Source organism: Dunckerocampus dactyliophorus, chromosome 9 (assembly GCF_027744805.1).
Source record: "Dunckerocampus dactyliophorus isolate RoL2022-P2 chromosome 9, RoL_Ddac_1.1, whole genome shotgun sequence".
Taxonomy (NCBI): Eukaryota; Metazoa; Chordata; class Actinopteri; order Syngnathiformes; family Syngnathidae; genus Dunckerocampus; species Dunckerocampus dactyliophorus.
This window is the reverse complement of record NC_072827.1, coordinates 12,427,702-12,455,626: the sequence shown is the minus strand read 5'-3', so window position 1 is coordinate 12,455,626 and position 27,925 is coordinate 12,427,702. Positions and strand designations below refer to the sequence as shown.

The 27,925-nt window shown below is 41.5% G+C and overlaps 1 protein-coding gene across 3 annotated transcripts; it reads right to left on the bottom strand.

Annotated features, from left to right (window-relative positions):
• Positions 1-280: 280 nt before the first annotated feature.
• Positions 281-27,925, bottom strand: tsc22d1 (TSC22 domain family, member 1). Of its 3 annotated transcripts, none has more exons than XM_054787142.1 (3): positions 24,601-27,925; positions 2,873-2,924; positions 281-1,777 (listed from the first exon to the last, which is right to left on the bottom strand). In XM_054787142.1, exons 1-3 carry the CDS (start codon positions 27,201-27,203, stop codon positions 1,511-1,513), a joined length of 2,922 nt encoding a protein of 973 aa, XP_054643117.1. In that variant the 5' UTR covers positions 27,204-27,925; the 3' UTR covers positions 281-1,510. The 3 variants fall into 3 exon arrangements, with proteins under 3 accessions (XP_054643117.1, XP_054643119.1, XP_054643118.1); XM_054787144.1 differs by lacking the exon at positions 24,601-27,925 and adding an exon at positions 6,644-8,222; XM_054787143.1 differs by lacking the exon at positions 24,601-27,925 and adding an exon at positions 3,083-6,615.

The window sequence follows — 27,925 nt, the reverse complement described above, 5'->3', positions numbered from 1 at the left end:
AAAACCGAATTAAAAACACTCAAAACTTTGCCGATAATTCATTTTGAAGGAAGTAGCTGTAAAAGAAATGGCAGCAGACATGTCTTCCAATGCAAACACAAAGCATGTGGTTGTTACTCTACATTTAGAGATCTTCACACCTAACCATGAAAGCATGTTCCACAGGGGGTCTCCCAGAGCGGCTCAGCGTGTAGAACTGTGCAGTCACACCTGCTGCGTTGACCCACCTCAGCCACACGCACCACACAGGGGGAAAAAAAGACCAGACGGTTGTTCTTCCTTTAGCATTTTAATGAAAGTTGTGAAGTGCAGCTTCCAAGTGCAATTGTGGTACGTTATGTTACAACTTCTCATCCAGTCTTGCAGAAACATGCACAGAACATGAGCATACAACTGATACACAGAATGTCAATGGGAAAAACATCTCCAGAAGCTTGTTTCTTCTAATGTTGAGATATTCATATATTGTTCACCCAGAAAGAATTCACTGTCAAAAAAACCATAAATCATAAAAAAAGTGCAATACATCAGAAAAGAAAGAGAGAAAATGCTTTTACTGTAAGTTCATGTTGCGGTGGAGGTTCTAGCTAACCTTGTCAGTTTAAATAACCCAACCTGAAAATACAGCATTAAAAATAGACAACAGTCTGGGCAAGGCGAGAATGCTGCTGCTCAGCCTGCGTGAGCAAGATACTGATCTGTTGTTTCTCTTTCCACGTATTATCTTACATGTTACTTACACTATACAGAAATATACATCAGTTTCTGCCCAATTTATGAGTCAACAAAATGCAGCCTCCTGCCACAAGACGTTTAAACTCCAAGCAACAGCAATGATGAGCTTTGAAAAGAAATACTGAAAATATAACATCCTCTTAGTAAGAAAACCATCTCGTTTGTTCCACCAAAACCCAGCTGAAGTAACATCATCCATGCCGCTGTTATTTAGAATAGGTTGCCCCCCTCACCCACACCCCATTCCAGATGGGGACTTGGTCATGATATTTGCTCACATTCTTTGTCACTCTAGGAAGGCCTTTTCTTTCAACCCTCTCCGCTTGTAACATTAGCTTCTAGGCGTGAGAGACACTTATTTACAAAAAGAAAAAGAAAAAAAAAAAAAAAGAACAAAAAGTCCTCACATCATACTTCCTCCTGCATCATCCGTAAAATTGACATCGCCTAAAATCCAGACACAGGCACAGTGATCTTTTTAGCATCTGTGTGTTTTTTTTTTTTTTTTTTGTAGCATTGTTTTGCTTCACGATAAGACATTCTAGCTGATATGTCCAAGTGTTTTGTTTTGTTTTTTGGCAAATGTTCAATGAATTCCACCCAGCTCCCCTCCCTCAATAGCATCACTCAATTGTCGACTTGTGCAGCACGTCTCGCTGGATGCATCCTTCTGAGGGATAAATATGTGCAAATTCTTGGATGAACAGCATAAACTCCTCCTGAAAAGATCTGCTTTTGCAGAAGCAGCGTTCAGTCACAGTCTGCATGCACCGGGCTATGCCGAGGGGCCCGAGGTGTGCGAGCTGGGCTGAGCGACGGTGCACGCCGGGCCCGGGGTGGCGGCTGTTGGGGCAGCAGGAGGCGGGGATGTGGTCTGAACCTGGGCCTGGAACTGTGCCATCTGCTCCGGGCTGGCCAGCGTCTTGAGCAGCGTGTTCTCCTGCTCCAGCTGGGAGTTACGCTCAATCAGCTCCTTGATCTGCTCCTTCAGGACTTCTACCTCCTCACGCACGGCGTACATCAGGTGACTCTTCACCAGGTCCTGATACAGACAAAGTAAGGCGTTGTTACATCACAGCATCAGCTATCGCCACAACTTCAGCTGAGTCTGACAAATTTTAGACCTCAACACTCACTATCACTTTCATCAAAACAAGTGTTTACCCTACATAGGTCACATGAGGATACATTTCATATAGAACAAATCTATACACATTGTGCTTTAATTAAACTAAATAGCTTATTTTAGTTATCCTATTGACACAACAGCATGTCATTGCTGTCTGTACACGGTGCGGGGAAGAGTAATGGCATTAATTCAATTATGTGACTTTATTTTGACTTTGGATATTTGAGTCTTTGCTATTCTTTATGTAAGCAAAGACGCCACCCCAAAGCTTTAAACCTACGGAAACAAACAATTACCCAGGTTGATTGCATTTTTTAAATATGTTACAATAAACTACAACTAAATTACCATGAAACAACCTCTGAGATGGTTGTCATTATATACATCTAAGGTAGAGGCAAAAAAGGGATGTTATTCTAACTAGTCAAACTCTTTGCAAAATAATTCCTTTGCAAATAACACATTGTGCAAGTTAAACTATACATAAAACCGTGAAGAAAATAATGAATCACTTTAAACTTGGGGGCAATATGAACTCACTTGTATGAAACCGTTAAAAGCAAGAGAGTAACCCATCGAGAATATTCCAAACTAGGGCCTCTGCGTCACAGTCCTGCCCATAGTCAAAATTCAACCAATCAGAGCCCTCCGTATTTTTGGCCACCGTGTGTATTTTAGCTTGCCTAGCAACAGAGCGGAGAGCTATGGAAATACATTTCTGCTGGCGTTTGGGGCAAGAATGTCCAATACAAACATGTTAACTTTAATACTGCGTAATATCTAACTGTATCTATCTCTATCTCCCTTCGATTCACACAGAGAAAAACAGTCAGTAGCTTTAGCTTTGTGCAGTTTATAGCAAGGCGAAATCATTTTTACGTGTATTTCGGGCTTCCTTTTTTTAAGTTGACGCTAGCTTAACGTACGAAAGTAATGAAAAATGACACCCACAAATAAACTACATTTGTGTGAGTGTGCTGGAAGATTAAAAAAAGGTATCAAACTCACCATTGCCTGTTCAATCTTGTTGTCGATGGCAACAACACTGGCTCCCGACGAGCTGTAAAAAAGAAAACAAAAGGACGTGAATATAACACACTCAGGTTCATTCTTAGCATGTCTGTCCCATGAGAGGCCATTTTCCCCTGCACTGTTTGGACGCGGTTAGCATCCACGTCGGCTGCAGGTGGCTTGAAGCTAAAAGCTAACAATGTTCACCTGCTATCGAGCTTAACGTGCGAGCTCTCGGCGCTCAACAAGGACGACAGGAAGGAGATTGATACATTTCGGAGCTGGCAGACGCCTAAATCCATCGCCACGGTGTAGCAAGGCGTATTCATACTGCTCGCTGCTTACAAGCCGCGGACAAACGAGCCCCGACACGGCCGCCGCGCGACCAGCTCCCCGAGACACATCAGCAAAAAGTCCTCGGGTCTTAGGCCCACGACGCTGGTGTATCTACCGCAGCAACACACAAACGACTCAAGGTCAGCTCATCTTCTCTCAGCAGCGATGTCCGCAGCTCAGGATATGCCCGCATGATGTCTACCGTGACGTAGCAGGCAACTATGGCTCCCGATTGGCCGAGACGGTGGTCATTTACATAATTTATTCAGAAACGCCCCCACCTGCCGCTCAGCTGATATGTTTTGCATAGAATATTCCAGCAGCACAAGAGGAGGTGGATGAAACCGGGAGGAACCGGATGACAAAGAAAGAAAAGACCCGTCGTGCTGAAAAGCCAGCACAGGAGAGGCGTAACACGCGCATCCTTTGAAGTCCTAACAAGAATATTAATTCACCCCTACTCTTCACATTAACAGCATCTTATGGTGAACACATTTACTATTTTTACGTATACAACGTATGCCAATTAGCTAGTTCTTTGCTATTGACTATGAACAATTTAAATGTCGTTTAAGAAGACAGCGTGTTAACACACCAAGCCAAAAATAATTAGCGTATTAGGACAACAAAGTCAACCGTACAGTGAAAAGCTCTGGGGACATTTGATGAGTTGGACACCCGATAATAGGCATTGGTTGCCCCCAAGTGGCCTTACATGGCACTGCATTATTGCAGTGAAGAGATTACAAGCTAGCACCGTTACAATAGTGGTTTAAAATAACAGATAACAAAGTGTCACACTTATAAATTAATCTGCATACAAATGATTGTACATTTTTGTTCAGCCTGAATAAAACAACTCGCCTTCCAAGGTTGTACCATGTCCGTAGCGCATACACACAAAAGCAGCAGGTGACCAGCAATTTACATTCATGTTCAATGATAGCTAACGTTAGTAGCCAAACTTTGCCAAATCGCTATCAGTAGCTGACAACATAACTAGTGCATGTGTGCGTGTTTCGTCAGCGCAATTTAACAGTCCCTTTAATTGACAGCTATTGTTACAAATATATCAAATGTTTTGAGTGTACCAGATATTAAGCTGTAACCTATCGTTTGGTTAAAATGAAGCTACTACTCACTAAGGAACCTTGTACAGTGGAGTCTTGGGTAGTGTGCGCCCTGGTTCGGTTTATGTAGAAAATTTGATTTGGTTAGAGTATGTTTTGGTTTGAGTCAGGCCTTCCGGAATGGATTAATGACGCTAACTGAGATTCCATTGTAATTTCTTACATTGAGCAGCTAAAGTAGTGCTTAACAACAGCAACAATGACTAATATTCAAATGTCTGAAGGAAAAGCAAATACATTAAAGATCAAATGGAAAACTTCCACCACAAGGAGAGAATCTTTTGTTATGGAAACACAATAAATTCTTTTCTCCGACAACGTTCCCCACACCATGTCCACTAAAGTCACATGCAGTCATTCAACACGCAGTCCTCCACATGCAAGAAACCCCATCTACAAATTATGTTATTATATATACACAGTGCAGGACAGGACATTTATTTGTGTCAAGAGTTGCATTTCTTGGCAAGCTCTTGGATTGATGACGGGAGATGCGGACCACTGAGCTAAGGTTCCTCACTGTCCTGACAGTTCTCAACCTGATTTCAGTACGTTCAGCAATCTCCTTAGATTCAACAACTTGAGCCTTCTGAAACAGATTAACATCCACGACCATGGGACGTGTGTTTCCACATGGTTGTTTGACAAATAAGTTACTTCCCTACGTCAGTTACTCAAACAGTCAGCCATGCAGTAATTATCCAATGGGTGGATAATTACTTACCTATTTGCTTAGTTAAATCCAGGTGAACAGCAGAAGTGACACGGTAACAATAAATCAGAACCTAGATGTAATTGTCTGGGATGATATGTTACAGGTACAGCTGAGGAGTATGACTGATGACACAGGTTTTATGTATAGGTGAACTACTGCATTCTGTTTAAATAGTTTGAATAGTTTACACATGCAGATGTCCCACTTAGGCCAACAACAGTACCGGTGTCTTCACAGCTGGTATGTATGGTCCATGGAGGACAAAATACTGGTATGCCGTGCCATTAACAATTACTTAAATTTAGTTCCTGGTTACTCGTTTTGATGTACACTTCAATCAAGCTCCAATCCCAGGAAAACACTGAAGCTAAACAGCTTACAGCAGTCACTAAGACACTGATCTCTTCCGCTGTTTTTTTTTTTTTGAATGGTCGAGCGGTATAGTAAGCCAATTATATAAACCTAAATAGACTGCACAACTTGACCTCATGAGGAAGACGATAAAAAAACATAACACTCTCAAAGACGATAAAAAAACATAACACTCTCAGACAGTCAAAACTAATATTGGCACAAACTTGATCCTTCAGTGTGGACTAATGTGATTCTTTTCCATGTGCTGTCATATTGACAGATTGGATCATTCCTATATGCACAGTTAACTTGGGTGCTAATAAATGGGCGTATTTAATGTTAAAGCTACACAGATATCCCAACCAATTGGTATTGTATGTCTCAAAGACGAGCAAAAAGTACAACTGAAGACAAAGAAACTGAGTTTTTGTTGAGATAAAATGGAATTTATTCTAAATATGGCAATCTACAATTGCTTTGTAGTAAAGTAACAGTAGTCCACTCAGCTATGGTGCAAAGTACTCAAGGACATCCAGTTGGATTTTAAAGTTATGAAATATTTTGTTATGTACACTAATAAATTGAGCATTGTGGTGCTACAAGGATGTACCTACCTATAAAATATGCTTTACAGACACAAGTATGCAAAGATGTTTATAATACATTTGACGAGTCCACCCCAATATATACAAACAATGCTCCCTAAAAATAGGCCTGACAAAGTTGGTAAAACAAGTTGTGACCTTCCTAATATTGTCAGTAAATGTGTGTCCTTTGGAAATCCAGCACAAACTGGTCAAGATTATTTAAATTGCAAGAGTCAGATGATCATCATGAAGGGGAGAAATGACTAACTGAATGGCTCGTGTGTTCTGATACAGCGACTTCATGTGAGACCAGATGGACCAACATGATGGCAGCACCAAAAAAAAGCTAAATATAGCAAGCCTCACGGTGACAGTGATGCTGTGAGTTGAATTATTCACAGCGCAAAAGAGGTTCTGATACAGATATTGAACCAAGGTCCACTCATACCGATTTACAGCATGAAGAGTGTGACAGCATGCTTCCATGTCCATACAACCGTTCAAACCATGAATGAGTGAATAGAAAGTTCAGAGAGAGCCGCACACAATGTGGCCTGGAAGGCTTTTGTGTGCAACTCCGGTGGTGATTGGTCCAGGCACCGCTACAGTGAACCAATTCCCTGGGGATTTGCTGTCTTTATTTTACCTTTTGAGATGCTGCTCCAGCTCCCAGAACAAAAGCTTCATTGCCATCTCGTCATGGCCCTGCACGCGGACACCGCGCACTCTCATGGGGTCTTCGGTCTGAAGGAACATTTAGAACTCACACAAAAAAAAAAAAGCGTCCCGACCCTCTTTGTTTACCGTTGCCTAAAAATCCTTATAAAATTTGGTGGAAGGATCCAAACAAGCTCCCTATAGATCTACTAGTGGTGACTGCATAGTGGCTAAAAAGTCTAAAACCAGGTTGATATGAGTGTCTATATGTGTCCTCCCCATTTCCCTCCGTCATCTATTTGTGTTTGAATGGCTACGGGTGAATTACCCGACAGAAGCTGGGTGGCTAGTGACGTGTGATCATGTGACACAGCGGGTTACATAAACTATCAACAAAGATTAGCATGTGGCCCAATGATTTCCCTGCTCCTCCACTGCAAGCCTCCTCCCTAGACCTGAGTGTACAGTAAAAACTTGCCATCATCAATTAAGAATTCCAGAATTTATGCTACAAATAAGACATATAGATTTATAGTTCCTTGTTTCTGTAGGAAAATGGTCTACCCCGCAGGCTTGTATTCCAGGCATACAAGACAGTGTATGCGTCAGGGAATTATGTTGTCATTTCTCATTGAAAAGCTGCCTTAAGATGACCCAATACCTTGCCAGAGAGAAAACCAAACATACATTCTCACAGATCCACCGAAGGCTTAGAGACAGGCGGCCAAGAAACAACAGGTATGGGAAGTGCACAATGCCGGGGATTTTACTTATCCTAACAGACTTCATGTGTCAGGGTGAATCAGCATCACATGACTATGGGTAGGGCTAGACAGTAACTTTAACTAAGCAATCTCTTGCACCTATTCAAATGCCTCATGTGTCTGTGCATATTATTTCTTGTGGCCTTTGTATTTCAACTTCTATATTGATAGTTACAACAAAATCCATATTCCCCCTGCACAGGCCTAAATTAGCTGCAGAAATCATCTTCAGGTTGTTACACTTTGCATTAGTCTCCAAATGGAAAAGGGCTCATGATATTAAAAACTCTTCTAAGAGTTAGGGTTAGGTTTTCAGAAAGGATAAGGGTTAGAGTTAATGACAAGACAGTTAATGACAAGTTCTGCGTTGGAGTTGCGTGCATGCTGTGCAATTCTTTGCCGAAACACTAGGAGCAGTGCTTTCCAGTGAGTCAACTCTCGGATTGGGCATGGTTTGAATTTGAACGGATTCTGGCTCCGACTCTGACTCCTCACTTCGATTCCGGTTACACAGATTCTCGATTCTGATACTTTTAAAAGGCAGCGTCATAAAAGTTTGCATGGTTTAAATGAGGGTGCTAACCAGAGTTCTTTTTTTAATTAAATGTTTAAACAATTTTTTGAGAAGTTCAATGACATTAACTTTTAATCAACTTTACCATGAATTTCTTCCAGGGATATTTTCACCCAGTATATAAATATCAAACCATTAAACAATATAAATGAATATAAATGTTATTAAGTTTCTATTGCAGGAGTACACTTTCACAAAAGGCGTTCACTTTTGAAAAGTAGTATACTTGGTTTGCTGCCTTAATGTTGGCGTAGGCTTTTTTTTTTTTTTTTTTTTTTTTTTTTTTAAATGACACCTGTGTTTTGTTTACACACTTAAAACATGATAGAACCCAAAGTACGCTTATTTTGAAGGCCGGAAATGTGTTGTGTGAGTTGAGAAGGTCTCTTTACTGTTACTAATGAAAGAAGGACTGTGCAAATGATAAACTTGCCTAGAACAATCATTTGTGCACCCTCGTTTGAATGATATTGTGTTGCAAATGTACTGAGCCGACCTCTCTAAGCCAAACTTTTTAGCCGCTTCTTTGCTGGTGCTCGGCTGTTTCTTCTTTGTTGGTGTCTGTGGCTATTTTTTCCTGTTAGCAAAGCAGGCATCCAAACTAGGAATCAAAATAACATTTGAACAATCCCAGGGGAATCAGAATGTTGGTCCTGGTTCCCATCGATGCTCGAGACTGATGCCCAACCCTAGTCAACTCCGTGAGCAACTATGACAGTCGTCGACTAGAATACTTTCCTTCTCACTGCACATGAGTGTACAAGTTTGCTGTACAACATCTCAAAGGCGGTGCATGACACACAACAAAATTAAGTAAAAAAAAAGTACAAAGTTAAAAAATGTATTTCGGCTCAGATGCAGCCGCGCCTCTCTCTCTCTCTCTGTCTCCAGCATTGCGGCACCCTCGGCGCCATCTGATTGGTTAAGCAAGCCACAGCACACGTTAGTGAGAGAGAGCATGTAAAAAACCCAATTTACTTTTTTTATTGGAGGGAAGCACACCAAGGTGGAGGCTGGTTAGCGTACCATAACATTAGTTCGCCGGTCTGGCTCAAAAGGCTCAGCAGACAATGCATTAGCAATGGGAAGAATGTATGTAAATATGGAGAAGTGTGTGTTTGCTTGAACGTTACATGAAAAAATCGACATCTCACGACTACTACAATAATGTAAAGTTGTAAGAGTTGCTGCTGAGCTTGTTAACTCCCTGTACTTTTTGTTGTGTTTCAACTAAAAACAAAGATAAGTTATATATAAATGTTACTTTATTTACTGTTAAAACATTTCAGGGAGCTATTTATTTAAGCTTTTATTCAACTTCTAAGAGATGCTTCTGAGTCTAGGAACTCCATGCACTTTTTATTTTTCTATTTGTTTGGTAAAATGAACATGCTTTAGCCAGCTAAATGAAGTTAAGGGTTGTATTATTCAACATTTTTATGACAAGTTTTCCACTTTTACTGCAAATGAATATGGGCTTCAAATATCGGTTAACGGCCTCCTTAACTACTAACAATCGGTATCTGTATCAGTCCTGAAAAACCCATATCGGTCAATCCCAAATAAACACGGAACCTGGAAAAGCACTCCGAGTGCAAGTTGCCTTTTTTGTCCATTTTTGTTCAGTCTCCATGCTTCTCCAATCTTCTGCACGCTTACACTCCTCCACGCTTTCCCACTTTCTCATCCTGTCATGTGTGTTTCTCCTTCTTCTCATGATCCCTGCCAAGCTCTTATCAAATACACTTCTGCCACCTAGTGGTCGTTTGTATGGCTTTAAAATTGCTCTCAAGCCTATTCTATTGGTGAGGAGTTGCATCAGCACCTCCTTTAGCCTCTCGTGCTAAAAAATGTAAAAAAAAAAAACCCGTAAAAATACATTGTTGGGATTGGGTGTTCGGTGTTATAAAAATATAGAACTTCATTTTCGGTATTGAGTGAGTTAAAAGGTCAAGTTATGCGGGATCATTTGGACGGGCAGGAGCAAGGCTGCATAGTGTACGCCGTCACCTCAACACAGAGGCACAAACCAGGCTTGGAAGCCACTTAGGCATTTCAAATTCCAAGTTACCAGACTAAAGTTTGAAGTGGGGCAGATTTGAAGTCTTGTTGGGCTCTGGGGTTGGCAGCCTTACGAATACAATGATCTGACTTTTTTCATGTCAGAAATTATGATGTCAATCTATACTTAATGTACTGAAAGGTTAACTGTCTAACTTCAGATTAAATCACGCAGAATTAAGAAGTACATTGCTTTGTTGCTAACATAATTTTTTGCATCTCTGAAAGTTTAAAAAAAAAGAGCCCCGGCATGTCCCAGCAATGAAAAAAGAGGCCTATTGAATTGTTGAATTGTAAAGGCTTTTGGCTGGGGTGTAGTTTTATAGTTTGGAGTGTGCACAGACTTTACCAGTAAACCCTGGCAGTGGTTTTCCATAGTCCCGGCCTGACTATGGAGAATGACAGAGCAACTGAGTGAGCCAGTCAGAGTTGGCTCGGAATGATGAGTGGCCACTTTAGCCTCCAAGAGAGATGGCTTCTATGGGAGCATTTGGGCTGACGACAGCAAGGCATTAGATCGCATTACTACGTACTAGGCGACGGGTGAGGTGAGAAGAGAAGAGAGGAAAGAGGAAGGGACTTTCAGCTACAGAGAATTAGAGCCGAAAAGGCCTTGAGCTATTACCCCATCATTAACATTATCTCACAGTTCCATAGGAGGAAAAAAATGAACTCTTCACAACAATGACTTTGCCTCAAAAGCACATGCAGTCACAATGCCAACGGTATTTAGCAAACGTGAAGTTACAGTTACGAATGAATCAAAAGTGGGGGCACAGGTTGAGAGATTAGCGTAGGTAGGCCACTTGTCTTTGCTCACAGCTATCCGTGTTGAGAATCCCGGCATCAAGACACTTGAACACGCATACACACATGCACAAAATCCACGTTACATAAGAGTGTGTGAGCAGCAGTTTTGAGTAATGTGGGGTGAAAACTGGCATTAAAGGGATTAGCAGCCAAAGAACACACAGCACTCCATGCACAGACTGGACGGAATAATGCAAAAGTGCAGCAACCAGACGATTTCTCAGCACATAGGTCAGTTCAACAGCAGTTGATCAATTCAGGTCTAATTCTGTAGGATGAGCAAGAATTGTTTGTCCCCATCACAGAATTTGTAATACAGACACAGCAGTAGACACACACACACACACACATACCCACCATGTCATGTGCCCGTAGTACTTGCAACCACAGCAAGAATCATTGCTTTTTCAAAAAAATTACACGATGGGCCACCCTTACTTAACTCCATTGTGTATAGGACATTTCATACTGTGTGCCAGCAAAGAACGCCAGCATTTGGTGAAGTACTGTGATTGCTAACCAAGGTCACATCCCCTTAGGCCAATGCAACCTCCCCGTTGCAGGGTGAGCAGGAACAATGTAATACTTGGCATCAATAAAGCAAGCAAACTTCTTATTCCGTCATTATTTTAGGTTTGATTTGCGTGCATGTGTGCGCCTCGAAACCTGCAGCTAGCAGTGGATTTACTAAATAGGACTCCTCCGTCAGGGCCTGAATCTGTGACGGCAGCAGAGCTATCATAAGCACAGCTTAGTAGTAAATAAGTGACATGGCTTGGAAGTCAGGTCAATACAAACCACATCACCACAAAGCCAGTCCTCTCAGTATGTCCACTTACAGCTGCTGGCCAATTCATCTCAACTTTGCAAAATTAAAAATTACAGCACTGCAAAGAAAAAACAAACCAAAAATCAGTAATACCTTCATGAAGTGTTAAAAAAAATGCAAAGTCATACTCCAAATCGTCTGCTAATAAAAACAAATACTGTATATGAATTAACTAACAATGATAGAGCCAACAAGTAAACAAGTCTATTGAGCAGACAGGAGGATTTTTTTGTGAAGTTAGCTTTCTCTTTGCTGTTTGCACATGGAGGCTAGTGTATAGTGCCATCTGGTGGCCAAAATAAAAACGGATTAATGATTCATTCAATAATAGAAAAGAAAGGATGGTGGCGAAAACATACATTCTCAATAAGGAAATAGGAAGATAAAATATTACAGTATATGACTTGTGTAGTGTTGAGGGAAGGAAGAAATAAATGTTACAAATAAGGATAATAGAAAATAAATCCATTAATGGGGACATTAAATATAAGAAAAACAAAGACATTAATATAAAATAAATATAAAAACGCTGGAATTAATTTTGAATTGCATAATTCATTAGTAATTTCTGGATACGGATGAATCTTAATGTTGAATTTGGCATAATCTATGTTTTTGTTAAAGTTGTTAGCAATCGTTGATGACTTCAAGATGCATCAAGCCTTTGTGAGTTGTGTCTTGTTTTTCCTTGTGGTCGAGATGATGTCATGTTCAATATTAGTCAGTTCCTTGGTGTCTCCCCTACTTCCTTCGGTAAACGTGGCTGCCAAAACTGCCTCCACCGAACATTCATTCACAATTGTACACCACTGTGAGCAGCACCGAAGGCAACACATAGTTAGTTTGAATTTTTTTTTTACATGAAGTTGGATGACATCCCCATCAGCAGTGTAGTGCATCAACAGTGACTTAGCCCCCACTTGGTCCCGTGAGCCCAGTTGTGGTCGGATTTCGGCGATGAGGGACGTAGTTCCGGTTAGTTAAATAAAGTGTTTGTCTTCTCAAAACAATATGCGTTCCAAAGAGTAATACATTTGCATTACAAAAATGCCTACTCGAAAAAAAACAGACCTCACAAAACGCTTGGCGTTACTTTCTCTCCGTTCGTATCAATGCGCGCTGCCCATTGTTGTGGATGATGAAGATGGTTTTGAAGATGAAGAGGGTTGTTGTTTACACGTTCCACAGCGGATGAAGATATGAGCATCGCAGCCATCTTCATCACACACTCACACACACACACACACACACACACACACACACACACACAGACTCACAAAACAATGGATTATATTTTATAAAGACTATTGGTCTTATTTCTAGTCACCGTTTCTAGTCAGCCTGTCTAAATTGAAGATTTATAAATGCACAGCCATCAACATAATGTAATATGTTATATAGTCTTAATAATGTCTTGGTAAAGTAAGCATTATTTCTCTCCTTTTCCAGCAAATATTTATAGTCTGGGATGGATAAATTAATCTACAAAAGCGCCATCATGTAGTCCATCAGCCCCAAGAAAATACATTTTGCTCCTATGAACAATGTGAATTTAAGAAATACAATGGTCGATTATCTATCTGTATTAGTATTACTCTAAAACAGGCATAAAATTAAATTCAGATTTGTGTCAACTAGTACAAACATTTGTTTCACACAATTAAAGGCAAAAAACAAAAAACAAAAACAAAAAACAAGCGGGTTGGTTGGCCCTGCCAACAAGATGTCCCTTTATTATTTTTACAGAAGTTGGCAATCCTACCATTTAAATTGTCCATTTTATTTTATTATTATTGAATATTTTTTGTTGCTGACAAACTTGTGCACCACACTTCAGCCCAGTAGTTGACAGTAACGTGCAAATGAGGTAGTTTGCCAACCTTCATTAAGTCCTAAAGAGGAAGAAAGGAGACAAACACTGAAGAAAAAGAAGGCCCATGTGAACACGCAGTATTGGAGTTAATAGTACTTATCAGTAGTACAGTGAAAATGAGGAAATGTGAGTGTTTACTTTGCAAGTCGATTTTGGTGTGTGCCCCTAAATTTTGTGCTTGCACTGCTAAAATTTTGAGTTGGGGGCCACTGTGCTCATAGTAAAAAAAGTTAGTCAGGAGCTCTGTATTATTTTCTGAATCTGAAATCATCCAAATGCTATCATACAACTTCACATTATCACCCTAGCATCCAGGTGGAAGACAGCACTAAGGCTGGTTTGACAGATGACTGTCAGGACTAATTCTATGTTACAAGAGTCCCAGCAGAGGGCAGTGCTGCATTGTTTACAAGATTGACGTGCATGAGGCCCAAGTGTTCAGTGGTACTGCAAGTAGACCTGTGCATCTACTGTATGAGGCTGACATTAAGGGTCATGGAAGTGTATTTTCATAAAAACACAAGAAATACTTAACATTTCTTTGGAGTGACAGCAAATTCAAACGAGTCTGAGAGACCCACTTAAATGTAATAAAGAGACATAGCTTGCTAGACAACTGAAGACTTGAACTCCAACCAACCCTCTGCTGTTGATTTCCTTATTCAGCAATGCAGTGCATTGTGAAGGGGATTATCTCACACAAAGCTGAAAGACTTAGAAAAGCTACAGGGAAAGACACTTTCCAGAAGGGCTGCAACAGACACCATTAACCTGAGACAACCCGGGCAAGTTAGAAATATTCATTTCAGTGGCGGTTTTCTAAATTTGAAGGACCAAACTAAACAGCTTCATTTTGAATCTGAAACCAACACCTACAAATCTTCCCCATTTATAAGGAATGTTATTCCAGGATGGATGAAACATGAACCAAAAAGAAAAACAAAAGTGGGATGAAAGTGGTAGTAGCTAACATATATACTACCAGTCATCCTCTTTTGTGTGTGTGTAATTTCTGATATGACCGGACAGTGTTGTGGCCACAGGAATTCCTGGCATGATTCAGCACATTGCCAGCGTGTTTAGAGCAGCATGACGCTGCCAGCCCACAAAAAAAAAAAAAAAAACACAACAGTGTGATTTCATAGTGCTGGAGGCAATTCAAAAAAACCTAAAAATCTACCTAATGCATTCCAGATACCCAAAATATTAGTTTTATGTGCAGAAGACCAGAGGTGCACCAACTAATTGATTAATCGATGGTTAATCAATTACCCGATTAACTAGACAACTATTTTGGTCATCAATTAATTGTTTTTTAAAATTTAAATATGTAAATATCTTCTGACTTCAGCTTCTCAAATGTGAATATGTTTCCATGAAAGCAGACCTGTTATTAGGGATGTCCCGATCTTCAGGATCAAGATCCGCTGCCGATCCGCTGTATTTGTGAAGATCGGATAATATCGGCTTCCGCCATGAGATCCGGCCGATCCGGTTGCCGTATCAAGTTCGTAACTCCAACATGGTAGGTGCTGTAATGCGCCTCAAATCTGGTTGCCACTCGACTCGCACCACCCGCAAGAAGAACAAAACGGCATGTAGAAATGTCCGTGGTATACCGTGGTGAAGTTAGTTTCACATTGGACGTTGGATATTCAGCTCCGTAGCTACAGCGGTAGTTCCCTCTCACTGTGCCTGGACTGCTGTGTCATGGTGAAGGGAGCTCGCACGGGAAGTGCTGCTCTAAAGGCTGGTTGATAATAGGGACCTTACAAACACTACTAAAAATGTCGAAACGGCGGCAAAAAACCTTGGAAACCCCTCTGTTTTGGAGCGTGAATGGAAGCTAGCAGGGTTCGCTTAGTTTAGCTAGTGCAGCTGTGTGTGTGCGACTCAGCCTGTACGAGTATAATTTCTTTTGATCTATAATCATGTCAAATGATTAGTCCTACCCTAAAAGTATTTTGCACGCCCTTTTTTTCCAATTTTATCTTTTTTTGGATCATTTATTGGATTAGGGACTCGACTCAGAGGTTTGTTACACAGGCCAAACAATAGTTGGTCATGCTGTGTAATAAAAAAGTTAATTCAGCAATACTTTGTTTGCATTATCTTTAATGCTTTGAAGAGCTATTTTCATAATAATATTAAATTCCACAAATTCATGATTGTAACAAAAGCTTATTATTATCATAATCATTAAAACAAACAAAAAAACGATCTGTACTGGATCGAAAAGACTTAAAAAAAAAAATTCGGATTAGAAGCCAAAAAAAATGTGGATCGGGACATCCCTAGTTTTTGCTGTTATTTTCATAGCCATATTCAATTCCACAAATTGATGTTTGTAACAAAAGCTTGTTATTATTATTAAAAAAAAAAACAATCTGTACCCGATCGGCTAGACTATTTAAAAAAAATAAAAAATCATCTCGGAAGCCAAAAAATGTGGATCAGGACATCCCTACCTATTAAATCTTTGTGTATTAGCCAAAACAAGATATTCACACATATCTTGAGTTTGGAAAACAGTGATTTGCATTTTTGCCTCTTTTGCTGACCCAACCACTAACTGTAGGTATGTGTTCGCTTCATATTAATTTGGTCCATCTATGGCTTAACCCAGGGGTGGGCAAACTGTGGCCCGTGGGCCACATGTGGCTAAGCGTCTTAATCCGGCCCACAGGCTATTTCCAAATCAAATTTAAACCTTTAACATGAAAACTGGAGGCGGCAACATGACTTGCAGTGCTATTGTGGCACGCTTGAGTCGACCAAAAAGTCAGATGCGATCTGTAGCTTGTACAAAAAAGCCATCCAAACAACACGTCAACACACACGACGCACAAAGTAACCTACCTACTGCACCATGTGGACATACAAATATCTATGCAAATTACCCATGCCAAAAAAACACCCATATATTTCCGCCACAAGGTATGCTGGGTAGCTTGTGGTACTCTTTCTCCCAACATTTTGCTGTGTTTGTTGCATTTTTGCTTGATTGCAAAATATGTTGAAGTCATCGGAGAAGTAAACAAGAAGGAGTTAACATACTCATGATATCCAATGACTACCCAGCATGCCTTGCGGGCATTTGGAAATAACAGTTTTACGTTACGTGTTATGTGAATTGTTAACTCGCTGTGGATGCGTTGTTTTCGTATCGTCGCACCGTGAGCAAGTATGTCATTCTGTTTGATGACACCTACACAGACGGCCCCTCCGCCAAATTTAACCCAATGTGGCCCGCGAGTCAAAAAGTTTGCCCAAGCTTCAGATTAATTGACTAACAAAATGATCATGTCTGTATTTTTGTGTACATTTGTTTTACTGAAAGTTTTTGACAAACATTTCGATTTTGTATTATTTAACATTATTTTAACAGAATAATCAAGCGGCAACCTGGTGTTTGTGCACTTATTTGCTCACAACCATTAAGGCTTTATTAACTGTACAGCAGTCAACACCAATAGGCAGCACACAAGACCAACATCTGATCAGTGTCAACCATAATGCACTAAAAAGGTAATTTGTGCAAGTCTTGACCTCATCTCACAACAGACAATTGACATGTGCCGTTTCACACGTGAACACAACAAGGTGTTGACACATACTCTTTCATACCAAACATTTGAAGAACCACTACTGCAGATCCTTCCTTCTTGCTGCCATCACACACTACAACAAACACTGCTCTCCATCATCTATAAATTATGGTAATGTTTTAATTTTATTGAAACATGCATACAATGGAACACATCACATAGTTCAAATCACAGTTCCACATGTCCAAAAGGAGTAGGAAGAAGCAAGTTCATTTAATTCTACCCCTCGTCCATTTCATATCAATTGCAATGCATTTCTTCACTTATTGTATTCCAGTGTAGTCTTTACCAGTTAATACATGAATGATACAATGGAAAATAAGGTAATGTAACAATGTAATAATTGTCAAGGTTTTTCCTCAATCGTAATAAATAATCACATAATTAGCGTAATAATTAGTTTAAAAAAACACTAGCTAATGCTAATTGTCAAAAAAAAAAATAGCCATTAGTTGCACGTTTACTTGTGACTTTCACCAGAGGCATAAGGAGAATGACTAAAAATAAAGGATTTTTTAACCTACGGCAGTTTGTTTTTCTCAATTTTTGTATTCAATTTCAATCCCTCGGTTTGTCTATGATATTTTGTATTATCTAACTTCTGCAGCAATTTTACTGTAGGTCTTGACTACAGTGGCTGTTGGGGGGGTATGTCACTGTTGGCTGTAGTACACTGCCGGGGGATGTCACAACTTCTTGTCAAAAAATCTATCCCTTAAGCGGGAACTCTTAAGAAGAACACGGTGGACCGGGACTTGATTGGGTGGTCGACATCAACGGGTGGTCGACATAAGCAGTACAGACTTAAGCGGCTTCCATTGTTGTTACTATTCGTGTACAATTGTACAGTCACATTAATATTGGATATTTTTTGTACTGAAAATTTAAACCAAATAAATGCCATTTGCAAAGAAGCAAAAGGTTGAACCAGGCGTTTGAGGCATTTGATAGTCTCTGTAATGCTTTGTTTTGATTGACACTGTCATGGGTACAAGAGGGATTATGTATTATGTGTACCTTTGTAGGTCTAATAGGGTTTGGGTAAATGAGCGAAACCGCTCTCCTATTACTGACTGTGTCAATCAAAAGGCTTATTTTTTTTCAAGCTAGAATTTATAACATAGATATTGCACTGGAACCAGGTAGATTGGCCTGTCATAATGTGGCCAGTCGTATGTCCATGTAGTGTGGGAGCGGTGAGCATTTTTCTCTTAAATGAAAGGGTTAAAATACTATCCATTATCCTCCATTACAAGTCAATAGTATTCCCATTGCACTTTAAGTGAAACAATACAACAGATTTCCGTGTTCATTCTACCGGCAATGATACTGGGTGGCTTTACCATACCTCTCAAACACATCCACTAACAACGCACCACTGCTCGTTTGTTGATTTCTGGTGTTCTCTAGTTTGGCCTGTGTGGGAACACTGTGTGTGTGTGGTGGTGGGGTGGGGATGTTCTACATCAAAACAAATATATGCCGTTTCCTTTTGGAGAATCCCTATGGTCATGTGCAACTCTGGACCACAGCTCTAAAAACAAATTCAAAACAAACAAATCAACACTTATTTAGAAGATAAATACCATAAAACACCATATTTACTTTTCAAAAACTCCAGAATGAAGGGATAGTACAAACTTAAACCCACAATAAAAACATTTACTAAGCAAGAGAATGGGAGGATTTAACAGGAGCTGGACCAGCGATGCGCAGCACTGCTCAGTCTGGTTCCATCTGGTCCCGTGTGCTGTGTCCGCATGGTCTCAATCGGCTTCAGTAGACCTGACTAAGTTGTGTTGGGTCAGAATGGGTCACTTCCTCTGTGTGTGAATTGTGGGGATCACACTGATCTCCACACAATGAGCAAAAGGTCCAGTATGCACTGGCTCCCTGCAATGCCAGGGGCAAGATTATACCGCTTTTCAACTGCCTGATAAAACATCACCAAAACCTGATGCACATTTTAACAGTACAGCCATATTGACTATATACTGAGCTTTTCCTATGCCAAATGTGTTTAGTTGTAGGCCTTTGTCAATGAAACTACAACAGTCAGCATATGTTTGACTCACCTGTTGCAAAGCAAATCTGTTTTGGCACAATAAAGCAAACAGATGGGCAGTCATTCGTATTGCATGACTAAGCTGCCGAACAGGTCGAGTTTCAAAAGAAAAGTTCATGATATCTTCTTTCAATGCCACATGACTGACAAGGATAATCTTTTCTCAACATAGAGTATCTCCAAAACTTGAAGGCTGTGTTATTGTACCCCTATTTGTTAGCCTATTACAAGAACTTTCCAAAGACTTTCCAAGTTTGTCTAAAATGTTGCAAGATGCTATTCAGATAATAAGCCTTTCCCAGTGTTATGTTTTTGCATTGGATCCCTCTAATATCCAAAAGCAGGCTGCATCGTCTTTTGCATAATCCTTTTAATTTCACGTACACAATACCTGTAATGTTGTATAGCAAATGCTAACTGGTAGGGGTGTTTAAAATAATTGATTTGGCGATATATTGCGATATTACATCGCACGATTCTCATATCGATTCAAAAGACGTTCAAATCGATGTTTTCATATGTATTTTGGAGGTACTGTATTCATTCCAGCGTCTTTTGTCACTAGCATCGGCGGCATGAGGCAGCGGCGGCAGTCTGCCTACCATGCAGCCCACCACCACAGCTTAAAAAAATCCTAGAGGAAACTATGCAGTACGTGGAGGCGGGGCTACTAGTGAGTGGCTACTCAGAGTGCTAGCAGCATATTAGCCTCATGAGCAAGCAAACACTAATATGAATGAAAGCACAAAAGCGATGGTTTCCAAGCCGAACGCCGCAGCCCCAGTATTTCGGTTTTAAACAGAATCAACAAGGTAAGCGCATTAACACCGATGAACTGATAAGGTCGCATTTGTTCGAAAGTAGTGACGAGGAAGAAAGAATACGATGTGATGTGCACCTCAACTATACTGTCCAGTTTTCACAAAAAAAACCTAGTAAAGTAAATAAAAACAAAGCGACAAATTGGTGCGTGCTCACAAAATGCTGTCAAAGAAATGCAAACTTTCAATACGGTTGAAAAGCCAACATTTCGGGAAATGTTTAAAATAGTACGAATTGCCTGGGAGAACATGTACTTGTCACAAACAGCAATTCCTGAACTATATAACTAAGTGAAAGAAGACGTGTTGAAGGACATCAGAAACACTGTATTTTACTCCGCCACTACAGATATGTGGTCCAGCTCAACTACGTTCACACTGCAGGGTACGATGACCAATTCAGATTTTTTGTTAAAATACGATTTTTTTATGCGGTTAAGATGAAAGACAAGAATTTTAGGTATGGCAGTTTGTGGAGAACTTGCTACGACGTCTGTTACGAATAGCGTGTGGATGGATGTCGGAGCTATCCACCCACACATGTCGAGGATGGGACACTGCCGTGAGCTGCTTCACTGATACTTTTTAAAAATAGTTTTTGGATAACAATAAGAACTTTTGCCTACACTGGTGAGTACCTTTATCCAAGTCTAGGTAAGCACGGCAAAACGTACCGTTCGATGACACATAGGTCGCATATATGTCCTAAATTTAGTTTAGGACAGCAGTCTAGGTTGGTTGCGCTTCCAAAACAGCAGTGTATTGAATGACTGTTGTCGCGGCTCAGTTTTCTTATTAGCACTAGCTGACTGTAAAAACTCTGCTTACCCCTTGTCGTGATACTTTTGCAAATGGTTTATCAAATTAGTGGCGTCGAAACTGCTTCCGCTGCCCCGAGGGACACTTGCCTCGCACAAATTGCACTCAGCTACTTCTTTGCACGTAAAGTAAGTCCACACAGCTAAGGATGACAACTGCGCTAGGCTAACTGACTCATGCTTCAGCGACCGTGTTAGCTCGCTACTGTGCATTGCAGCTGCTGCATCTCGTTTACGTCGTGTCATGCAATGTTAAATTGAGCATTTGTGTGATAGTTGGGCTTTTGGATCGGATGATTTTTTTTACCAATTCTGAGTATCATCTCATACCAGCCCTATCTACACATTTAGACTTGACCCTCGCTTTGGTCACCATGGCACCATTAGTTTCACCATTCAACTGGCAGCAGTCCACTCAGCCCACCCAAAAAGCAAATTTACAATTAAAACCCCCCCCAAAACAAATGCAGAATGTGGAAGAGACCCTCATGTTTTTAAAGTCATGCCATACTTAAGTGGTGTGATTAAGGCTTGCAGGGTCATCTACTCCTTAAAAATATGTTGACAGGAGCAACACAGCATACAATGAAACCACTAATGGCCCACAGACCTCCCCACCAGGAAACTGCTCTAAATACATTCCTGCCAGATGAAAATCATGTTGATGAGCGGGACTGCTTCCTCTACAATGAGCACACAGAAGGCATTAATATTCTGTGCTAGGTTAGGCTAGATTCATATAACAGGTTTGGAGTTATGATTATTTTTCTTAAATTTGCTGCTTCTTTCATACATAATGCAGTGTTTCCCCCATTTTTACTGTATATAGCACCACATCACATAAGCACACATGCATACTGTAACGGTATGAATTCCGTGAAAGCATCTTGCCATGATATAAGAAGTGTTTGTTGTTGCAGTTGAGAGCTACGAAAACAGGCGGTTCAAAAGAGCATCAGTGTCTCTGTCAAGATGTTACAATAATAGTGTTTCCCCATATATTAATTTGCGGCCTATGATCCATCTATGGTGCAAAAGTCATTGCCGATGTGCATTTTCTACCACTTTCAGGGAAACAGTTGACGCATTAAGTGCTTCTCCTAAGTGTTTGACGTTTTTTTGAAGCTCTGATATCATTATAGTTGGAAAGAGCTGCATTTGTTTAGTAATGATCATCTGACTGCCAACATGTTTTTTTAAGTATTAAGTCTTTAATCCCAAGTCTCAAGTAAAGATCTCAGAGTCCAAGTCAAGTCTCAAGGCAAGGCAAGACAGATCGAGACAAGCCTGAAGTCATAGGCTTGGAATTTGAGTCCGTACAAGTCGTAACCACTGTTAAGTGTTTACCAAAAATAATACCTTGACCTCATAATTTGGAAATGCAAATTAAATTCTCCTCGATAACATGCTGACAAATTCTGATGTTAATAACTGTCACTCTCTCGCAGTGTGATGCCCAGAGAAATGTAAACCACACCCTCATTGTTTGTTCTTAAACCTAATTGGACAAAGGGATATTTCAGACTTTTTTTATGTGAAGTTGTATGACATCTCCATCAGCAGTGTCGTCCAGCAACAGCAACTTACCCACCCCCCCCCACCCCCCCTTCTGATGGGGATGTCATACAACTTCATACAAAAAAAATCAAAACTATCCTTTTAAATAGATGCATTCAATGAGGCAGGTTCTGTGGGAAAATTGAGTGCCTTACTGAAAATGACATAAGTTAGTTGAATACTTTGAATAGGAAAACATTTTACTCAACACACTCACTGAAAATCTCAAGTATTAAAGTCATCAGACTAAAGTTCGAGTCAAGCCCCGAGTCATTGATGTCCAAGTCCAAGTCTTTGATGATACTGTCTAGTCAACTCCAAAGCCATCAAAATTGTGACTTGAGTCCAAGTCCACACCTCTGCAAAATAGCTATTATGGCTAACCTGCACATGCTGATTTAAGACTAGAGTTTGACACATATTATATGCAAGATTTTTTGCATGTAAAATTACATGCACGTGTCATGGCCAGTTATGCAAATTAGATTGACATCATTCGTTTTGCTGGATTTCCATGCAAAAGTAGCTTCTGTCTAACTGTATTACAGGACAACACAACTTCTGTTGTTACACAGTAAAGCATTTCTTGGTTCAACGTCATCACAAAATTAGCTTTGAAAATTTGCAAAAACTATACAGGCGTAAAAAAAAAAAAAACCCCTTCCACAATGTCCTCTATAGATATTTTTCCTCAAGCAATTCACAACAGACAGCCATTTGAATAAAATAACACCACTTTGGACATTGTGTGGAGCAAAATGTCCAACAATTATATCTGAAAATGACAACTGTTCAACTTTATGTTAGTCTGTCTAAAATTCTATAAGATGTTAAGATAAATAATGAATGATGACTATGACAATGCAAGCTTAGGTCAAATAAATGGTATATTAACCATTGAAACAAAAACAAATTATGGCCTCACTACTATTTTATGGTCTACTCTCAATAAGTCAGAAGTCATTAAAAAACAAAAACAACAACAACAAAAAAAACATACCCATCAGTGACTGGAGAAACCAATCCAGCAGGCAGTGCAGAGAAACTCGTGTTGTGTTCACAGGGAATCATTTTTTTGTATTTGTTAAAGCTGTGCATTAATTCACTCGGTCAGTAGCCCCATAAAAAACATATGCAAATGAGCCAATCAAACAAAGGCGCAAAACAAGCCTCACACCAATTCAAAACAGACACACTTTGTTATATACTCCTTTGTTCATCTCATTTTTTCCATTGATAGACTGCAGTAACTTTGTTAGCCACAGCCAGAAAAACAACTAAACAGACTAACAGAAGTGAGCCATGAACACAATTCTTAAAAGACAATCTTCTCAGTTGTAACAAGGGCATTAGTTTGGCCCAAATTCTGCTTATCATCAAAGACAATAATCCACCTGATCCCCAAAGATTTCACATTCCTCAGAGCTAAACATCATGTGATAACAGTAGCCAACCTTCAGTATCCATGACCCTCAAAGACAGGCAAACCTAGCTAAAAACACTCGCAGCCTTCATTCCAGTACGCTGGAAGACCTTAACTACAGATTCTTCAAAATGTCCTGCTGAGAAGGCATATTTTATTTAATACACAACAACAAAACACAGTGATTGGAGAAGAGGGACAATAGGCTAAGGAAAGGAGTGATTGTGACAAGAGCGAGCTCTTAATGAAATCAATAAGCTTTTAGTGAAGGTTTAATGCACCACACTTCTCTTGTCAACAAGTAAATCAGGATCTCTTCTTTCAAAAGCTCACCTATAGATAGATGTAGCAAACACTTGTGCGGAAAAAAAACAATGTAATTCATCATTTGATCACGTTTTATCATTTACATAACATCTGTAGGCATATGGTTGACTTGGCCTCTAATTAAATATTTTGTGTGTACAGTGCTCTGTAATGCAGGCTGTCAGGATCCAGGTAGGCAGGCTAGGAACAATGTCCAATCAATGAAGTCACTTGATAAAGACAGTCACAAGATATGTCACAGCCAGATGAGCCCTGCATTATGTCCCATTGACAGAAACCAGACAGATAGTAGCAGTCTGGACACTGTCTGCTAATTAAGTAAAGCGCTTCCTCCCTCACAGTTCAAACAGCAGCAGCAAACACTAAAATCCCTGCAGTTTTGCATAAATGCTCAAAGAAAAGAAAAATTATCTTACCCATCCTCCTCTCCATCCACTGTCTTGAGACCAGCTGATGCAGTTAAGGCACTGGCAATGGCAGCGTGGCCTTCAGCTTCTTGACCCTGGCCAATGCTCGATCCCAATCCTGGGTCACCCCCGGAAAGCTTCGGCAAGCCCAATAGAGCAGACTGGTGCTGGAGGAGGAGCCGCTGCGCATCCTGCAGCTGAGTAGTTGTGAAGGTGGGCAGACTAGCATACAGGGCACTAGCTTGAGCAGCATGGACCAAAGCCTGGGCACTGCTGAGGTCATGGGACACACTCTGGGGAACACCTTGTGGGGGCAGCCTATTATTACCAACATTGAGAACTTGTGGTTGGGCCTGGTGCTCAATCTGAGGGTTAGATGGAGGCACACTTGGGGCAGACACTTGGCTCTGCATTGTAGTGGGCAACTGAGTGCACACACCAAGGTTCTGGATTTGTGTTGGTAGGGACTGTGGTTTCTGTTGCTGGCAATCCAAGTGGCTCTGAGGCGGTTGGCCTGCTACGCCAACATGAAAAGATGTATTGGAGGTGGTAGCCTGAAGAGATGATGGCTGCTTGGGTTGACTTTGGAGGAGTGCCTGTGGCTGCTGTAGGCCTCCCATCATCTGACATGCTCCATTAGCTTGCCCAGAAGAACTTGGTACACCTTGCTTCAAAAGATGTTGAGAGGAAGCAGCTTGGGGGATGCCTTGATGTGACTGGCTATACTCAGGGGGTCTCATCTGCACTGGGGCAGCAGATGGATGCTGGGGAAGTGGGGCATAGCCAAGCTGGTGCTGCTGAACACCCACTAAGCCCTGTGTGGATCCTGTAGGTTGATTAGCAACTGCCTGGGCATAGGTGAGCTGTTGCTGGGGTAGAGTGGGTATTGGCAGTCCACTGGTGATGGGGTGGCCTGGCATGGGTATGGGCTGATTACTGTTTGAGGGAGTCGAGGAAGCCATGCCAGCCTTGATATGTGAATGGGTGATGTCTTGGGGGTTGATGTGAGGTTGAGTGTGAGACACACCCATACTTAAGCCACTGGGGATGATTGCTTGGAAACCCTGAGGAGGGGATGCGTAATCCTGGGCATGTTGAATAACTGAGGGTCCCCCAGCCTCTACACTGCAAACACTGTCCATATAATGGCTCACTGTACTTACAGTACTACTCACAGAGCTGCCACTTGTGCTTTCCCTCTCTGAGCACCCAACAAAGTTCTCAGAGACAAACTGGCGCACGCTGCTAGAGCCAGCATCAGATGTAGATGAGCACGAGGCAGAGTTGGGGGTGTCCTTGTCGTAGAATTCAGTGCATGTCCATCTGCCCTTCTTGAAGGGCTCAGAACTTGAATCCAACTTCACCACTCGGAAGCGAGAACTGGTGGTACCAACAGCCGGCGCAGGAGTTGGGGTGGGTTGGGCAGGGGTAGCTGAGACACTAACAGGGGCACCGGGTGAACCGTGTCTTGCCTGAACCCCGCTTGAGAGACCCTGCCCTCCAGAGGCACTGGCAACAGTAACAGCAGAAGTGGTGGTAGTCGTCAACGTGATATTAGAGTTGAGATTTTGTTGTTGCTGATTCATGCCGTTATTGGTGTTAGTCATGAGTTTGCCCCCGGATGCAGCAGAACCACCTGCACTTCTGCCACCCCCGGCAGCGCTTTTCACGTTGAGAGGAAAGCCTCCAGAGTTGCTGTTAGCACTCGTGCTTATTCCCCCCCTCACAGGCACGTTGGCAGAGCTCAACATATTCACATTACTAACACTGCTGGTCTGGGGATTAACTATACTAACTGCAGTGCCTGTAGCAGAGCTGAGCATTCCAGGAGCAGATCCCAGGCCCACTACCCCCGCAGGCTGAGAAACATTTGCAAGGGTCTCTTGGGAGACCCCAACATTAGAAGGCATTTTCTGAGAGACAGAGGCAAGGGTAGATGAGGTGCTCACAGGCCCAGAAGAGAGTGGGTAAGCCTGGCCGTGGTTCTGATGATGAGGATGACGATGCACAGTCCCATTTACCATACCTCCCCCATGCTGTGGAGCTTGGTTCAGGGAATGGAGGTGTGAAGGCTGGTTTGGAGACAGCAGTCCTGGGGTTTCGGACTCATGGAAATTATTCAGGGTCTCCTCAGAGGAGCTTCTTTCTGCCCCCACTATGTCGTTAGCTCGGGAGAGAGACACATCCATGATTTCCGAGGATGACAGATCCTCTGTGTGGGACTCATCTAGGTCATCATAGCTCTCTGTGTCTTCTGCAATACTGTTGTTGGTACTCACAGATATTTGCGCCGGGGTCACGCTTGTAATCTGGAAGCCACTCTTCTTTTTTATCTGAGCCCCAGCAGACTGTGCGGCCTGGGGATGTAGATTCAGGCTGTGGGAAGGAGGATGGTGAGGTCCTGGGGAGGACGAAGCAGCAGGAGTTTGGCACTGAATCAACAGGGAGGTCTGATATTCTTCTGCAGCTGAGACGTGACTGTTTGTGACCACCGGTGTTGACAGCGAGGAGCTGCTCCCACTGCTTGTGTTGCTACCCCTTCTGTGAAAGACAGCCGGGTGCGCCATCTTTCTAACACTGCCAGAGTCTCCAGTGGGGTCCGGATGATGCATTTCAAGAAAATCCGGGGGGTAGTTGGTCTCCGACAGTATGTAACAAAGTTGAAGCTCGTTAACGCCGCCGTTTTGGCAAAACTACGGTGAGCTGACAACACAGCCAAAAATCAGATAGTCCGCCTTAAATATCAAGAAAAGTTGTACTTATTAACTACAGCCACTCATACACGATAAATGGTAAGAGTAGCAAAGAAAGCTGGTGGTTGCTTTACGTGTAGCTAGCGAGCTAACGTCAGCTGATAGCAGTTCCAATTCGCCGGTGTGCTCAGTTTGTGTTTGTCTTACTAACAAACTAACATTTTGTACCCTACAATGAACACAAACGTTAAAGCAGAGTAACAGCCGAGAAAACTAGTGAATTTAGAGCTATGGCTACTCGCCTGACAGAAGTATAGTGGGCTAGCTAGCTTCAAGTATCCATCACCGTTGAGCTAAACACAAGCTACACTGATACGTTTTTGCTGTTCAATTATCTAAACAAACTACAAAGACTCAAAACGACCTTTTATCCGTGGCGCCGTGACGTAAGTCCCAATTCGGTCAGTAAACAGTGGCGTAAAAAGGTTTAATCCATTCTACTGAATTACACGGGGTTGCTCTTGGTTTTGCTGTATCACCGGTCCTCTCCAACGGTAGCCTTGTTCAGTCTGTCGCCTCCTGCGCCGCAGCTGTGGCTGTGTGTGCTGGGACCCGGCTGGAGGGAGGGGAGGAGTGCTCGG

What these genes read in the sequence shown, in the direction of transcription:
- tsc22d1 (XM_054787142.1), bottom strand. Translation starts at nt 27,203, where the DNA reads ATGCATCATCCGGACCCCACTGGAGACTCTGGCAGTGTTAGAAAGATG. An exon ending in GTGGATGGAGAGGAGGATGG is followed by an intron (nt 2,925 to 24,600) that starts GTAAGATAATTT and finishes TCTTTTTTACAG; the next exon opens with CTCGTCGGGAGCCAGTGTTG. An exon ending in ACAAGATTGAACAGGCAATG is followed by an intron (nt 1,778 to 2,872) that starts GTGAGTTTGATA and finishes TGTCTGTATCAG; the next exon opens with GACCTGGTGAAGAGTCACCT.